Source organism: Schistocerca americana, chromosome 5, assembly GCF_021461395.2.
Source record: "Schistocerca americana isolate TAMUIC-IGC-003095 chromosome 5, iqSchAmer2.1, whole genome shotgun sequence".
NCBI lineage: Eukaryota > Metazoa > Arthropoda > Insecta > Orthoptera > Acrididae > Schistocerca > Schistocerca americana.
This window is the reverse complement of record NC_060123.1, coordinates 243,573,869-243,591,294: the sequence shown is the minus strand read 5'-3', so window position 1 is coordinate 243,591,294 and position 17,426 is coordinate 243,573,869. Positions and strand designations below refer to the sequence as shown.

The following is a 17,426-nucleotide window of genomic DNA, read 5'->3' as shown; positions in this document are numbered from 1 at the left end:
CTGCAGGTTGCTTCATGTAGTGTGTCAATCTAATTACATCTGAAGCAAAATCAAACTAAGGGGATGATCATTTATTCAGACAAGTCAATATTGCATCATCTTTTATTTATTTCATAAATTTGTTTTGCAGTTCCCTGTGGACATTTGAATAGCAGGAAAAATGGAAGAGCCAGTTTAAATCAAACAGTGGAAAATCCAGGGTGGAATGTAACAATATTATGAAAAGGATAGTTGCTGCTCATCATATGCAAAAAAAAAAGACTGTTGGAAAGTGATCTGTCGGCCAATAAGGCCTTCATAAAAAATAAACACACAACACACACGCACGCACACACACACGCACGCACACACACACACACACACACACACACACACACACACACGACCACAGTCTCTGGCAGCTGAAGCCAGAAGGACCAGTTCAATTTGATGGTCTACACAATATTGCATTTGACATTATTGTGAAGAAAAGCAAAGTGGGTGTTTTATTTACTTTCTGCATCATGCTCTTTGATTATAATGGGGAACAAAAAATGTGTATGATGTGTTATTCAAATATAAGTACAGTGGAGAAACAAAATAATTAGGTTTATAATTACAAAAATCAGGTCTCAATGCATTAATGAGTGATCCAGTGCAATATATTATTATATGTCACAAAAGTTTCATAAAAATTGACAGAAATCAGCAGCACAAGCATAGTTCTGTCCATCAGATAAGCATGAACAGTATTAACCACAACACACATTTATAACATGAAACATATTTCAGATAATGTACAGGTGTAGAAATAAAATTGTTTTGTTACGCAAACACAGATTGTCAAAAAATAAACAAATCTAAGGCCACAGTCAATTTTTAATTTATTTGAATGTAATTTAAAGTGAGCTAGCAAAAATACTGAACTTCAAACACAATTTTATGACCAGCAAATTTCACTGTCACAGAAATAAAATTACATCTGACATAACTTAATCGGCTCCTATAAAAAATTTTGCCTCATCAACTCTCAAACACAGGTACGATATCATTAAATTCCAACATACTGAATACCTAATCAAAAATTTATTTCCTTAACAGAATCAGTAACATAGTTATCAAGCCACAATAGTAATAGCTTTGAAAGACATAAGTAACACCAGCAAAAATACAACTAGGTTGCATACAATTAACAAAAGCTTGTAATTCTGATGTTTAATCAAAGTAGTCTTCTATGTCAATGTCAGGATTAAGAAGATCCTCCCCATACACACTGACATCTAGCTGATTAAGTATTAAATTTTCACACATTTCTTCCAAGTCAGTTTCACCAATCAAGACTGCACCGTGTACCTTACCATCTTTTATTACCAACTTTATGTACTCATTTCCTTTCGTTACTCTTACCAAAAGTTCATAATCATTGTTCAGTTTCTGACCATTGAAAAGACCCAACAGAATCACTTTATAGCCAAAGAATTTTGTCACATGAGAAAATAGTTCAAAACAAAAATCTTGCATAATTTCCTCATTTGTTATTGAAGCTGCCATACATTTTCCAGCATAAGATCCCATTTGCCTAGCCTGTGTCCAGAGCCGCATCTGAAACCAGTGAAATGCATGGGGCCATGATGCTGTACAAACGTCTCCAGCAGCAAAAATATCCGGAACAGATGTTTCCATTTTCCAATCAACCTTTAAGCCACCGTCAGAAGCAAAGTCTATGTCTTTCAAATCTTTCACAAAAGAGGTATTTGGGATCACACCAGTCGCAGATACAATGAAGTCACAGCCATAGATAATTCCATTTGTCAGTTCAGCAAAGACTGGCCAATCACTTTCCTCTGAATTGTACTTCAAATGATACTCATCTGCTGTAAGAATTTGCTTTATTTCACAATTGTACTCTACAGTAACTTTTGAGTTCTCCAGCTGGCTTCCTGATATGTTGAAATTTAAATGCCAGTCTGGACCTAAAGCTGCACCCCTTTCATCAGTTAGTTTCATTTTTGACAATGTGTACTTCATCCTCTTCACTACTGACTTTTCTTGATTATTTTTGCCCTTTTTGTTTATCTCTTCTTGAAAGAATGCAGCAGCTCCCGGGTCAATAAATGGAGCTGATATATGATTGTCTCTTATGACCCAAATTTTTTCTAGACCTTTTATTTCATGTACTATTTCAGTTGCAATGCCACCATTTCCTACAACTAAAATTCGTCTCGAATTTTTTACACGTTTTTCAAACTGTTCAACTGATTCTGTGTCCCTGATACCAATCACATAAGGATTATTTTTATCTATTAGTTTTGGATATCCCCCAGAACAGATGCAAAGCTTCTTGTATTCTACAGTGCGTCCTTGCTTGGTGTGAACTCTGTGGGATTCAGCATCAACATCTACAACTATGTCTTCAATCACAGAGATAGAAGGGTATGTTTCTATGAGAGTGTGTACATCCCTTTCTTCAACTTCAAATTCTGTTAAAGTTTTGGTGAGTGCAGTTACATTTGCTGCTGCTTTAATCACAGGAGATGCAGTTATTAATAAGCACTTTTCTCCAGGAGAGTAAAAGGACAGGCTTTCTGCACATGAAACACCTGCTATTCCACCTCCAACTATCACATATGTTGGTTCCTCCATATCTTCCAGCTTTACCTTAAATTTTACAATTCAGAGCAATTAAATCTTCAAAGATGGGCTCAGACTGCATCAACACTTGTAGTAACGAGAGTAATCGTAAGTCCGTAGAGGTACATCAAATACTAAAAGCCCATAGTCTCTAGCTTTCTCAACTGCAACCAAGAGTTCCGCGTGGCGCTTTTGACACAAACCAGTTTTCCTGTAATGAGACAGTCTATAAGAACCAGGGAAAAATACACTACCTGCAGCATACAAATGAATCATTTCAGTACAATTGCCTTCTCTTTCCATTTCACACTGACTGAATTAAATACTATGAAGAATCTTCAAACATATATACATTGTAATTTTGACAATAATACAAATTATTTTTACATGCTAATTAGAATAATTCTGTAACTCCACTACAAGACAAATTTCTGTTACAGTCTACTTACAGGAGTGTACCACTATACATACTTAGTTTCTGATCTCTACTTGTCATTTTTTCCATAATACTATGCATGAAAGTACTTCCTCATGCCCACATGATACCCTTGTGTAATACCCCTCTCCCTTGGAAGGAGATGACCAAAAAGCAATGTGTGGCTGTTCCTCTTTTAAAAAAAAATCATGTTTATTCTACATCTTCAGTACTTATAGGCTATATAGACAAATCCTTGCTATTGTACTTAAATGCAGTTCAACCTGCTGTTACACACTACTTTGACAGCAGTCTTTAGGATTTGTGGCCTCATTTGACATTCATCAGCTTTTAAAAGTCTGGGACAGAGAGAGACAAATGTGGGGAAAGGTTATGCCTACAATTTCACACTGAGCAAGTGTCTAACTACGCCAGCTCACTGTTTAATTAATATCCACCAACTTAAAACAGAATGACTTGTGTGGGAAGGTTCGATATGCCTAACAATGGAAAATCCAGACTGGAATATCGACAGTGTAGGAAAAGATAGATTGCTACTTACCATAAAGATAACACATTAAGTTGCAGACAGGCACAATTAAAATACATTTACACATAAGCGTTTGGCCACAGTTTTTGTCAGAAAAACAAAGAGAAACACACACCATTCATTCACACAAGCAAGCACACCACATGCACACATGACCACCAACTCTGGCAGCTTGGACCAGAATGCAACTATCATGTGGAGCGGAAACAGAAATCTGGAGAGCGCAGGAAAAAAGGAAGGGATAGCAGTGTATAGGTGAGGTGGGGGGTGGGAGAGGAGTGCACAGAGGGCACCCACTTCAGTAGATTTTTCACACATAGATGTTTGATGTGAATTAGGGAAGAGTGGTTACGGGGGACAAAAATAACAAATATTAGTGTCAAGTTCACTGTCACCAGAGGTGGTTAGGCAGAATAGTTATCATCATCATAGACATTTTCCAGCTGCTGGCCAGGTCTGGTTGGAAAATAAGCCTCTCCATTGTCTTCTGTCTTGCCACCATCTCTCAATCTTCACCTTGGTCTTATGGACACATTCCTCCACTTCTTTCAGTCATCTGTCTCTTCGTCTCTTCTCTTCCAGTTTCATCTCATGTATCCTCCTGGGTATCCTCTTCTCCTCCATTCACTCAACATGCCCGTACCATCTCAGCCTTGATTTCTCTATCTCCTCCTGTAATGGTTCCACCTTCATTAACTCTCCGATCCTCTCATTTCTTAACCTGTCTATCTTCGCCACTCCAATACTGTTCCTCAAGAATTTCATCTCACTAGGTTGTACTTTGCTTTTCTCTCTTCCTTTCATAACTCAGCTATCTCATGCACATGTCAGGATTGGGACATAGTATGAATGGTATACAACCATTTTACTCAACATGGTAGAGAAGAAGTATGAAAATGGTTCGATGAAGCCCCTGCTAGGCACTTAAGTGTGAGTTGCAAAGTAACCACGTAGATGTTGGTATGGGTACATCCTTGCTCCATATCAGACTTCAGACACACTTCCGAAATGCTTCTGGTTTTCTCCCCCACTTGTTTATTTCTCTGTCATATTTCCATCTTCTTGTATCAGGCTTCCTAGGTACTTTAAACTCTCCACTCTCCTCAATCGGTCCCCACCAATTGTTATTCCAGTTGTTCCTCTCTCCTTCATTCTTGTTGCAATAATCATCTAACTCTTACTTATACTAATTTTCATCCCACATTCTTGTACTGTTCATTCCCATACATCCTCCTCCTTATTCCACTAAATCATCAGATCATCTGCAAACAACATAGCTTTCATATTTCCTTCACCAATTACTTGTGCTACTGTACTTGTTATATCATCCATCACTACAACGAAGAATAATGGTGAAAGTGCACTTCCCGTTTCAAGCCATTCTTCTGTTCAATCCAAGCTGATCTCTCTCCTCCCACTTTCACACAGCTGACACCTCCATGGTACATTTCCCTTATCCTCCAAATAATCTGTTTTGCTACTCCTCTGTTCTCCATGGCTTTCCGTACTTAGCTTCTATGTACGCAGAATGGTAACAGCCTTAATTACAACTGACCAACAGGGGTGGGATAGGGTGCTGTGTAAAAAGTAAGTGGTGCAGAATGCATGGAGCAGTTAACTTGGTACATATGGTGCTTACAACGTGGAAAAAAAAAGAAAAGAAACACGACTCGCACGGGGGTAAGACATGCCTAGAACCCACAAATGCAGAGATGGAAGTTTGTGACATTGCAAGTTACAAAAATGATGTATTAGTGTCACATCCAAAGGCCTAAGTGATCACTGGCTGTTTGGTGACAGTTCCAGTGACATTTCTGTCATCCCTATTGATGGGGTACAAGTGGGAATAGGGAGTCCTGAAAATAAGTAATTGAGTAACGCCAGGTAATTAGTGTATAGTAAAGCAAAATCCCCTTTCTTTGCACTGAAAATTAGGATACTTACTTTCATCTGGAGTTCTTAATATTGTAGCACCTCATATCCTTTACGCCTTCCATTTCAGGTAGGAATTAAGTTTCTTAAAATTTTTAATAAAATGTTAAGTACTAATTCCACAATTAATATCTGTCTGAGCTAACGTTAGCCATAGATAACGCAGTGTGCATATCACTGCCTACCTTCTTTTGTTTTTCCCCTTTCTGTAGAGGAAGACGAAAGCTATGAATGATTAGTCTCTAGTGATCTGTCTTATTTAACAGTGTGTAGCGAGTGAGTGTGCAACGAGAATACTAATCTGCCACTAGGAAAAGCATATGAATTTTTTTTTTTTTTGGTGGTAGGTTCCTATGGAACCAAACTGCTAACATCATTGGTCCCTAGACTTACTATGCACTACTTAGTCTAACTTGCACTACAGACAACACACACTTCCATGCCTGAGGGAGGACTCGAAACCTACAGTGGGGGTGGAGCCATGCGAACTGTGGCAAGGCACCTCAGACCATGCGGTGAAAAGCATATGAAAATTAACACAGGACACTGTTGTAATAATCTATATAAGGAGCATTTCTAATGACTATAATAAGGTAAGTTTTACATGCAGCATACTCAAATATGTGAGGCTAATGGAAAATAATAAATGTGGAGGTATATTTAATAGCTTATTATTATGATTAAAGTACATTTTTCAGACATAGCATACCACTTTGCAGTCAAATAATTTTTTATAATACTTTCTGCACAACGAAGTCCACAATTACATGTTACTAAGGAGAATTGAAATTTAAAATATGTATGTGACTATTTAAAATATGTAGTTATTATTTTACATGGTATCAGTTTATACTGATCCACCAATCTTGCTTTATTAAACCTCCAGATAATGATAAACAATACTTACATGAAACTTAATATTTCACCATTGTGTGGTGAAATGAATTGCTTCAGCAAATTAATATTTTTGTGATGTAACACCAAATATTCATCTCTGCAAATGGGACAAGGGTTTCCAGTTGAAATTACACCTTGCCTCTGGAAAAAACGGCAAAAAGCTTTGATGTAGGAATAAATTAATGAACATGTACTAGAACTATCACAGAATATTAAAAATTACAAAAATACATAAAAAAATAATGGTCCACCTTGATGCAGAATTCTTGAACATTTTCTGAGTTCGAATCTCATAAATTACATTGAGCCCGAAAAGCTTTAATGTCCACAAATTAGCTTAGTTTTAGAAAGCATTGAACTCGGCTTGCCCTTTTCTCACACTGTGGAGTATGGACGAAGGGCAACTGGCACATTCCATAGATTTTTGAAAAGCATTTGATATGGTCTCCCACTGTGGACTGTTTACAAAAGTAGACGCATGTCTAATAGGTTCCCATATACGAGTGTGGCTCAAATACTCCTTAAGTAATAGAACCCAGTCAATTATACTCGATGGTGAGTCCATAAAAGACAAGGGTATCATCAGGAATGTCCCTGGGAAGTGTGAAAGGACGACTATTATTTTCTATATACGTGAATGATGTGGTGCACACGGTACGCAGCTACCTACAATGGTTTGCTGATGATGAGGTGTATGAGAAGGAGTCAAAGCAGAGTGACTGTAGAAGGATACAAGATGACTTAGATAAAATTTCTAGTCCATTTAATGAATTACAGCTAGCTCTAAATGAAGGAAAATGAAAGTTAATGCAGATCAGTAAGAAAAACAAGCCTGTAATGTTTCCATACAGCATTAGCAGTGTCCCACTTGACACAGTCATGTCAATTAAATATCTGGGCATAATGTTGCAAAGTGATATGAAATGAAACAAGGATGTTGGGATTGTGGTGGGGAAGGCGAATGGTTGACTTCAGTTTATTTGGAGATTTTGGGATAGTGTGGTTCACCTGTAAAGAGAGAACATTTGGCAACTAATGCGACCTGTTCTTGAGTACTGCTTGAGTGTTTTGGATCTGCATCAGGTCAGATTAAAAGAAGACATCTAAGCAATTCAGAGGCAGACTGCTAGATTTGTTACCGGTGTAAGCTCATATGCCCATTTTTCATAGACGGAACACTGAATGCACACATATATTGCAGACTGTTAACAGACCACCTTCCACAGATACTAGATGATGTTCCTCTGCAGATTGGGATGAGCTTGTGATACCAACATGATGGCTGTCCAGCTCACAGTGCACGAAATATTCCAGTATGTCTTCACAAATTGTTTCCAAATTGCTGAAATGGATGCAGAGGACCTGTACCTTGCCTGGCCCCTTCCCTAGATTTGATGTCTGTAGACGTTTTTCTGTGGGGAAAGCTAAAGACACTGTCTGCAAGGACATTCCAACTAGCTTGTACATCTCCGCTGAAATGCTAGCATACGTACAGTAGTAATTCCATATCATACTGGAGGCATGCTGCAGTCACCAATAGTCATTTTGAACCAACCTGTGATGGTCAATTGTCTCATTACTGGCTAGAATCCATATGACTAGTATATGACATGTGTTGTTCTTCAGTGTGTGCTATTACAGGTATTGTACAAGTGTCAGTGTGGGAACTTTTCAAAAGATGAAATCTGGTAAAGGGCTCACCACAGAATTCTATGACAACCATCACTGACATTCTAATTTAACCTACTTTTAGTTTGTTTATGTCAATAGGCACTGTTCCATTTAAAAACATGTATTTTTGCACAAAAAATACACTTTCTAAGTATTATTACAATCTGTATATTGGGTAACAATACAAGCCCCTGATTACCAATCCATTCTGTGAAAAACAGCACGAAATAGCACTTTCCATTTCCATTGTATCTGCAGGGCAAGTTTTACATGATTCACCCTGTAGTAAGTGTGTGTGTGTCATCAGCTGGTTTGTTGACCACAGGCAACTACAATGTGACAGATCTTCAATATTTTGTGCCTCACGACAGAAGTTTAATGTTCAAATGACATCACTATGGTGCACGCCAATTTGGTGGGCAACTTCCTGTACTGGCAACCCTTCTTGCCCTAAAGTGAAAACTATGCTTAAAATGACTGATGCATGTTGACAGACTTACAAGCTGCACTGTTCCATTTGTGATTAGAGATGCAGTGTGTTCCACTGAACTGCACTGAGAATGCAGGAATACTGTTACTTGTATTATACAGGTGGCTGTACAAAGCAATTTTCTATGATCAGAGGAGTATTATAAAGCAGTTCTGACTAAAAACCTAACCATGTAATTCAACTAATTGATGCAAAACTTTCTGATTTCTTTATTAAAGATACTGAAGGAACCTCAGACATATAAGACTTGTTAAAAAGAATCATTAAAATGTAATATCTTTAATTGAAGTAGACACATCATGATGCATACATTCTCATGAAGAGGTAGAAGATCTCTATGAAGAGTTGCATTAAATGATAAATAACAAGAGTATTACTAAAGATGATGAAGGAAGTAATTCTTAGTTGTCACTTTTGTCTCATGATTACAGCTTACATACAGATGAATAGTTAATCAAATCGTACAAAAATTTGTTTTTAGGTGACCATTTCAAGAGTTAAAAATCCAGCTAACTAAACAAGTAGCATTTGGAAGATTTTTAATGCAGCCATACAAAATGACAAGCTGTGGTTGCATGAAATTGCTATGGCAGTTAAATCATATGATGAGCTCAGCTCACAAATGCATGCTTCACTATATGAATGCATGCAGTTCATTTTCTAGCTAATAGATGTCCCTTAAAAGTATTCTAAAATGAAGTACAGGACCAATGTACAATGTGGTAGCTGGTCTTAGTAAACAACCAACATGGTACTTCATGGTGATCATGAGAGTTTCAAGCAACTGCCAGAGAGAGCACAATTCCCAGAGTACTGTGTTCGCAGGTGACCATCAACAAGTATCACCATTACGACAAATGGCTCTGAGCACTATGGGACTTAAACATCTATGGTCATCAGTCCCCTAGAACTTAGAACTACTTAAATCTAACTAACCTAAGGACATCACACAACACCCAGTCATCACCATTACGACACTTCGGGCATAATAAAGTGCTCATTTCCCAATGCACATGCCTCCCACTATGAAGAAAAAGAACGCCACAAAAAGGTGTGTTATGTGCTACTCAAGAGGAAGAAGTAGTTAAGTGCATGGCATTGCAAAAAGTGTGGTGGTACATTAGAACATTACATATCAGCTAGTACAAACAATCATACTAGCTGAAATACAGGGTGTGCCAAAAAGAATCATCTAATTAAAAAAATCAGAACTATTATGCTATTTAAGATATGTGCGGGAACAATGTACCACAGGAAAGAGCAAACACTCAAGGTTTTCACGGTTCCTGCTACACAGCAGCAGTGTGCGCCCACTTCAGTTCTATCAAAAATGGTGTTGGGACAACAGAAAGCATTTCATGTTTTATGTTTTGTGCAGTGCGGGTCAGTAATACGATTTTGCCTGACTTTTGTACTAGGTTAGCATTAGACAATGGCATGGAAAATTCTGAGAAACAGGTTGGTTGTGTAAAGGCAAATTGCCGGGCCACCCCTGAGTGACACATACGTCGAACGCATCTGCCATAGTTTCACAAGCAGTCCACAGAAATCTGTTCACCGTGCAGCTCAACATGCCCCCGATGTCTGTCTGGCCTGTGTTGCGTCGACGTTCACACATGAAACCTTAAAAACTCAGCTACTGCAAGCTCTTCGTGAAGGTGACAAACAATAACGTGTTAAGTACTGTAATTTCGTTCTTGGCGAGATGGAGGATGATGGTTTTCTTCCACATTTAGTGTTTAGTGATAGGCAACATTCCATTTAAATGGAAACATGAACCATCATAATGAGATAAAATAGTATACATAACAACCACTTTATGATGTACAACATGAGATGGACTCTCCAAAATTTAATGTGTTTTGTTTAGTTTCACGGGAAAATGTATACAAGTTGCACTGGACCAAGTGATTCAGCCTTATATTACCGGCCTGCAAGGTGAGCAGACCTCACTGCATGTGATTATTTCTTGTGGGGGTTTATAAAAGACTGTTTATGTGCCTCCATTACCAACAACGACGAATGAACTGAGACATCGCATAACAGCAGCTGTGGAAGCTGTAACTCAAGACATGCTCGCTGCAGTGTGGAAATAATATGAATACCACATTGACATATGCCATGCATCTTGAGGGGGGCATATTGTGCAAGTATGAGAAAGAATGAAAAAAACTTTTCGAGTTTCCCATTCATCAAAAAACAAATTCATTGTATATGTTTATTAGTTTCAGAATTTTTTTTGAGACACCCTGTATATTAAACCTGATTTCACAGCAAACATTAGGGAATTTAAATATGATGTTATTTACTAAACAGCAGAGCAGACAAAAAGTAAGGTATAAACTCACATGTATTTGGACACAAAAACATCAGTCTTCCTGAAGAAGTGTGCACACAACTTTCAGTAATTACAGAAGTATAATCCAAATATCTCTTCTAAACACTCGAGAAATGAAACAAACAAACATCATTATTACAATCAACATAGCAAATGAGTCACTACGCCAGATGATGTATCAGTAATCTGACACTTCAAGGGTCTAAGGCTGCTGGATGTATCGGCAGATAATCTGTGCAAATTCCACTGAAATGGTTGTTGTGGTTGGAATATGGATTTATATCAATGCTGTGGTTTTCAAGTGCCCATTAATCTTTTGGAACTACTCCCAGCACACCGAAAATAACTGGGAGCACATTCACTGGTTTATACCAGTTGTTGCAGCTTTATTTTTCAGTTATCATTTCTCGTAAGTTTTTCCACCTGTTTCTTGTCGACTCTGCTACCACCTGGAATGGAAATGTGAATGATCCCCACTTCATTTTCATCCAAAACTATGATGTCTGGTGTACTGTATTCCAACATTCAATCTGTCTAGAGTCTGAAGTTGCACAGAAATTTGCCATTTTCATTTCCAACAACTATATCTGGCTTGTGATTCCACCAGTGCTTTGCAACTACCATTTGGTAAGTTTGGCAGAAGGTCCAGTGGATAATTTGTACACCTGTTTTAATTAGTCTCAGCAATCATTCTGCAACAGCTCAATATACAGATAATTGTTTCTTCAGCTTCACTGTAGGGTCTGCACTTCATGGTTTGCTTTCTTTATTCTGGCTTTAATAGCATTAGTTCTGATGGTTTGTTCCTGTGCAGCAAATATCGGCCCTTCAGTTACCTACTTTAGGGTTCCATTGGTCAGCCAAGCTCAGGTCTTTTCTTTATCTCTTTTGCCTTCGATCTTATCCAAAAACTGCCCATACATTGCTATATTGTGCATGCAGTCAGTTGGGCATAGGATTGCAGCTTTCTGGTAGAGATTTCTTGGTTTGGTAATGAAGGTTACTACTTGCCAAAGACTAAATAATTTATCAGTGGCAGCCATCATTTGACAATCACAAGAGAGCAATGTGTGAGGGCAAATGGAAAATTTATCTAATTGGCGTAAAGACAGCACTGATATCAAACACATTTTGTTTCTGTTATGTTGTTAAGTAATCATTCTCCACCACTTACAGACTGAATGGAATCTACAGCAAGAAATACATTTCTATGATATGAACACCACCATTCTCCAGTGAATCCAAAGAAAGATCAAATCTAAGAGACAGACACTAAAATTCACTGAATGATTTTTGCTCTAGTTCATTTATTTTTTATTTAGGGAGCACCCACTGACATTAAACTGAACACAATTTCAGCAATTATTATATCAGTACTTCTCATCTTTTCATAATGAAAGGGAACATGAAACGAGTTTTTTATTAGTGGCACCATTCAAATAAACACACATACCATACTGTGTTCACTCATACTTGCAGGACACAGAACAGTATTCTACTTTAGGGATATCCACTAGAAACCAGTAAAATAACAAACCCAAATATGTCTGTCTTCCTCACCTCTTGTATGACAAGCAAAGTATATATAAATGAATGGTTTTATCTCAGCTTGGTCTTTGTGTTACAGATCACAACTTATTCAAGCTACACAAAGTATGATTTGATGAACAACCACAACTGAGGATGATGTTGACAAGACTGACAATTTTGCTTCAGTTGTAAATTATTTTTGTTATCACATTAACTGTCATTTACAACTGTAGCAAAATTCTGTATCTGACTCAAGCTACATAAAAAGAATTTTTTTGTTCTCTTTAACCTTAAGCTCACTACTTTGGAAACAACAGAGACTTTTTGGTTGTTGATATTCAACTTTATTCTACCTCTCAAATTAATCATGAAAATAAGTCAAATTTTATGATTTCTTTAAAATATGTCACTTGGAATACATTTATTCTTCTGTCACTTTTTCCTTTTCTTTTACGACAAAGTTCCATTAATACAGAACTTTACTAAGAACGGTGTAAACAGTTAACATTCTGCTTCAATGTTACTGGTACCTGTGAGTGGCTTGGGCTAATACACTTTTCTTACATGTTTTTCAAGAAAATTGGGTCCATATTCAACTAATGTAAACTAGATTCCCTTCTCTTTCACAAGTTTGAAAATGTCGCAGTACTCAAGAATACTTGTGAAGGTATTCAGGAAAATGGAATAGCTTAAATATGTACAGGACACAAATGAAAATGAGATATGCATGTGTCATACAAAAATGTAGCTGAAACATCAAGTTTGTCTTGTTTACTCCACCCACACCTTTCCAACATCACATTAGTAAAAAAACTGTACAGGATGCGATAGGGCTGAATCATTTTCAAATCATGTGATCAGAGGCTCTAAATGTCAAGAAAAAATATCGACAAAGCTGGAAAGCGGGGGAAAAAAATCTCATCATGCTAGAAGTAAAACTCCCCAAGCAAGATATCAAGACATTAAGAAAGTGTACGAGCAACAAGTTAAGTGTATTCAAAAATGTACTTTATGTAGACAGAGTGGAGAGAAAAATTATGTAACAGCAGCACTTTAGCAAAAAGGCGAGATCTAGCACTTTTAGAGAAGCCAGACAACTATTAAAGAAAATGTGAACATTTCAAATTTTTTTAATGATCGCTTCTGTGGCACCGGCAAAAGTGAAATTCTATGGGAATGGATGACTTACGCCTAAGGTCAGCTCCATTCACTGGGCTCCATAGGTGCAATAATCAAATTATTGGCAGCTGTTAGACGGAAAGGCTGATCTGCACTGATTAATGCTACTGCGATGACTGTAACAGTGAAATCAATGAAAATAAACTTCCGCCAGTTGTGGCAAATGCATGATTATTGGAAAGCATTACTGGTTTAACTGTCACCGGTTTTCATCACAGTGCAACCTTTCACAGTGCTATACTTGTGCAGACACCTGAAGGTGAATATGCTTTGCTGTTAAAGCAGTTTCCGAACCTGACCAGGCGACCCGGTGCACCTAAACAGATTCTGCATAATACAGTCCCTCACATCGAGACAATGGATGGACCACCAGTGTCGTGCTGACCTAGATGTTTAACACTGGACTGTCTTGCAATTGTGAAAGCTGAATCTGACACCATGCTGCAAGGGGCATCATTATACTGTTGAACAGTCCGTGGTCCTCTGTCTTACATCTGGTGCCAAAGAAAGGTGGAGGCTGGCACCCGTACAGACACTATTGTGTGCTTAATGCGAGAACATTGTCTGACTGATATACTTTGCCATTACTAAGAGATTATAATGATATTCAATGTCTTAGACTGCTCTAAAGCCTATATTCAGATACCTGTGGCTAAAGACGGCATTCCAAAGACCTCTCAATTTTAATACTGTTAGGCCTGTTTGAGGGTATGTCTATGACATTTGGATTACAAAATCCAGTACAGATGTGGCAAAGATTCACTGATTCGGTTCTTCAAGTTGTCCCATTCTGTTTTGCCTACCTGGATGATGTGCTTGTGTTCTCAGAGACTGGGGAACATTACTGACAACATATACAAGTTTTCAAGCATTACAGGGTCACATAACACACGGCAACAAACATTTTCAGACTATCTGAAATGACCTTCTTGAAACATAGAATCTCTGCTGTGGGCTCCCTAACTCTGACAGAGAAGGTTGACTTGATTTTACAGTTACCTAGCTTAACCACAATCAAGGGATTGCAGTGGTTCTTTGGTATGCTGAATCTTTATCACCACCTCACGCGGCAGAACTGCAGGAACAATTGACTGTGGCGCTGACTGGTCCTAGAATGAAAGGCAACTCCCCAGTGCACACACTGGCGCTGTGTGTCCCACATTTGAGGCTGAGAAACAGAACATAGCTGACACAGTGCTTCTAACTCATCCTAAGCTTGACACATTTCTTGCATTAGTAGCGGATGCAAGCCCGATGGCTTTCAGCCCAGTGCTACTGCAGTGGACTGGCAGTTTTCACGAAAACTGTTATAATCTCAAAAAAGTGGAATGCCTATGACTGAACACCTGGGAGTATATGAAGCAATCAAAAACTTCTGCCCTCAAGTTGAAGTGTGAGTGTTCACAACATTCACAGACCATAAATCATTGACTTTTGCAGTCAAGTGAACAGTGTTAACTGCTCTCTTTGTCAGTTCAGCCATGTAGCTCGTATAGTGTATGTATGTGCAGTGCCATGTGGCACTGTGTTTGTGAGTGCAATAATTGAGTTGCGGCTGTTAAAGGGTTCCGCACCCAGTCACCAGGGGTGCTGGTTTATTTTTTCAGCTGTGCTTGTGCCTTCTCCATGTACGATATTTATTCCTGTGCTTTTATGTTCCATGTTTTTATGTTCAGTATTGTCGCTCTAAGTTACAGTTCAATTAGCCTTCTGCTCTCACTAAATAAAAAGTTTCCTGTTGAGTGTAACCCTTTGGTGTTGGACTAATCAGAAATATTAAGTTGATCAGCTTGAATTACACTGACTGACAATTTTATGGGTAGCAGAAGAAACAGACAAGGAGGAATGGTCAGAAGTGTTCTGATAAATTAAACAGAGTTTTCTAAATTATTCTGTTATTTGTGGAACAAAAACTTTATAATCTGTGCGTTTTGAAAGTTTTGACTTATGATTGTGAGACAATTAGTATACGCAAACCATTTAAAAACTAATAGGTGCTCTCTGAGTTCAGGGAATGGAATGAAGGAGAAAACTTAATTATAATTGTACTGAAAATGAAATTAAGATGGGCAGGACTTTTACTAGGTCAATGGATGGTAGATGAACCAAAACAGCTTTCTGGCAGATTCCAAGAGATAAGAAAAGACCAATATGATGGACTAAACAGCATGGAATTTAAGAAAATGATAACAGACGGATACGCAAGTGTAATGTAATGCATGATATCATTCCATTTATATTTAATACAGCTTTAAATTTCACTTTTTTGTAATGTAAAATAAAGGAAAAATAAATAATTAACAGACATTAATTCACAGACAAAAACTGAAAGTGATAATCAACCATTTGTATACGAGCATTACTCCAAAATCTGAGGCAATCCACTGCTTTATAAAGGAAGCAGTTCTCTTCACAATTACTCATCAGGTTTTTAACAATTCTGAATGTAAGATACTACATTAGATAATTCAGAAATTTCTCAGCATTACAGGACACAAAGGTAAATGGTAATATATCAGTGTGTACAACAGCATTATAAATGAGAAATGTAAGTATTAGAAGCAAGTAATTGTACTCACAATGCATGTTTTTCGCGTTTTCTTGGGAGCGTACATTCCTTTATGGTTTCGTCTGTAGTACACCCAAACTGGATCATTTCCGTATGTTTGACTGTAAGCTGTAATTAAAATCGGAGGTCTATTGGTAAACATGACACACACAAATTAAATACCGCAACTTCTATTTATACATGTAATTATTCAGATAGGTGTCAGAACCATTGAGAAAGTAGCTGCAGATCCTATAGAACAGTTTACACTCCATTCATTCATGACAGTGAATTCAGTCATCAGATACCCCTTATATGTAACATTAAATTTCTTTTCTCTATTGGAGAGTATGCTTTGTGTTGTCTAGCTCATCTGATATAATCAACTCCCACTAGATTCATTTATTTATACTGAAGCTACCTACTCTGTAAAGACATAACAAACCTGTAATTTTTTAACTCTAAGGACTGCTTTGCAGTGGTGTGTGATCAGTCTCTCAACTATGACTGATTGACCAAAATCAATACAGATAACACTAATCGCGCATTAATGTTCCCCTCCCAAGACATATTTATGAAAACATGGTGGCAGTTAGAAAGTAGGGTGCCTGGGTCTGGGATTTTTTTGAAATTTAGTAGGCAGACTCATGGATGGTAGCTTCCTGTGTTAGGATGACTTTAGAGAAAAAAATGAGTGACAAACAATGATAAATGCTGCAAGCAAGTCGTTGGCTGTTCAAGACTGCACATGGCCAGTCATCACTTTCACAGCACTTTGCCACATTTTGCTCCTACCAGCATCCGCAACTTCATGTTGTTTCATGTCTACAATCACTGATGAAGACATTGCAAGTCACTGAACCAGTGCCATGACCACACCAACATGCAAGTTTAGAGTTTTGTGTCAACACACACCACAAGTGATCTCTAGAGCACCTCAATAAGTTAAGAACAACTGCTACCGGATTTCTGGGTATTGTGAGTTGTGACGTCAGCCATGGCAGATCTGACAACGAAATCACCAGTGATTGTGGTTCAGAGCAGGAAGTTAGTACATCCTAGGCCACAGGCAGAAGTGCCAGCAGAAGCTAATCCACTGGATCTTATTTTGGCATTTCAGTTAGGAGAATTAAACTCACAATTTTAAAACAAATTGGAAGATTTATTTTCACATACTGGTAATTTTAATTTTAAGTTTGAAAATAAATTTGGGAATAAGAACTAATTTTGAAAAGAAGTTTAGAGGTTAAATGACAAATTCAGGAG

The 17,426-nt window shown here is 37.8% G+C and overlaps 2 protein-coding genes across 3 annotated transcripts in view; both read right to left on the bottom strand.

Moving 5' to 3' along the window:
- Nucleotides 1-609: 609 nt before the first annotated feature.
- LOC124615293 (pyridine nucleotide-disulfide oxidoreductase domain-containing protein 1) lies at nt 610-2,622 on the bottom strand. The gene has a single exon (XM_047143078.1). The coding sequence runs from the start codon at nt 2,620-2,622 to the stop codon at nt 1,195-1,197; it is 1,428 nt and encodes a 475-aa protein (XP_046999034.1). The 3' UTR covers nt 610-1,194.
- A 62-nt stretch (nt 2,623-2,684) lies between these two features.
- LOC124615294 (28S ribosomal protein S18b, mitochondrial) overlaps nt 2,685-17,426 on the bottom strand; it is a 53,328-nt gene continuing 38,586 nt past the window's right edge. For both annotated transcript variants that reach the window (XM_047143079.1, XM_047143080.1), the window contains exons 3-5: nt 16,192-16,289; nt 6,415-6,545; nt 2,685-2,821 (exon numbers count right to left, since the gene is read on the bottom strand). In XM_047143079.1, the coding sequence (XP_046999035.1) occupies nt 2,692-2,821; nt 6,415-6,545; nt 16,192-16,289 (359 nt within the window). In that variant the 3' untranslated portion in view covers nt 2,685-2,691. The remainder of the gene's footprint in view (nt 2,822-6,414; nt 6,546-16,191; nt 16,290-17,426) is intronic.

Excerpts from the sequence above, each read along its gene's own strand:
- LOC124615293 (XM_047143078.1), bottom strand. The coding sequence starts at position 2,622 with ATGGAGGAACCAACATATGTGATAGTTGGAGGTGGAATAGCAGGTGTT.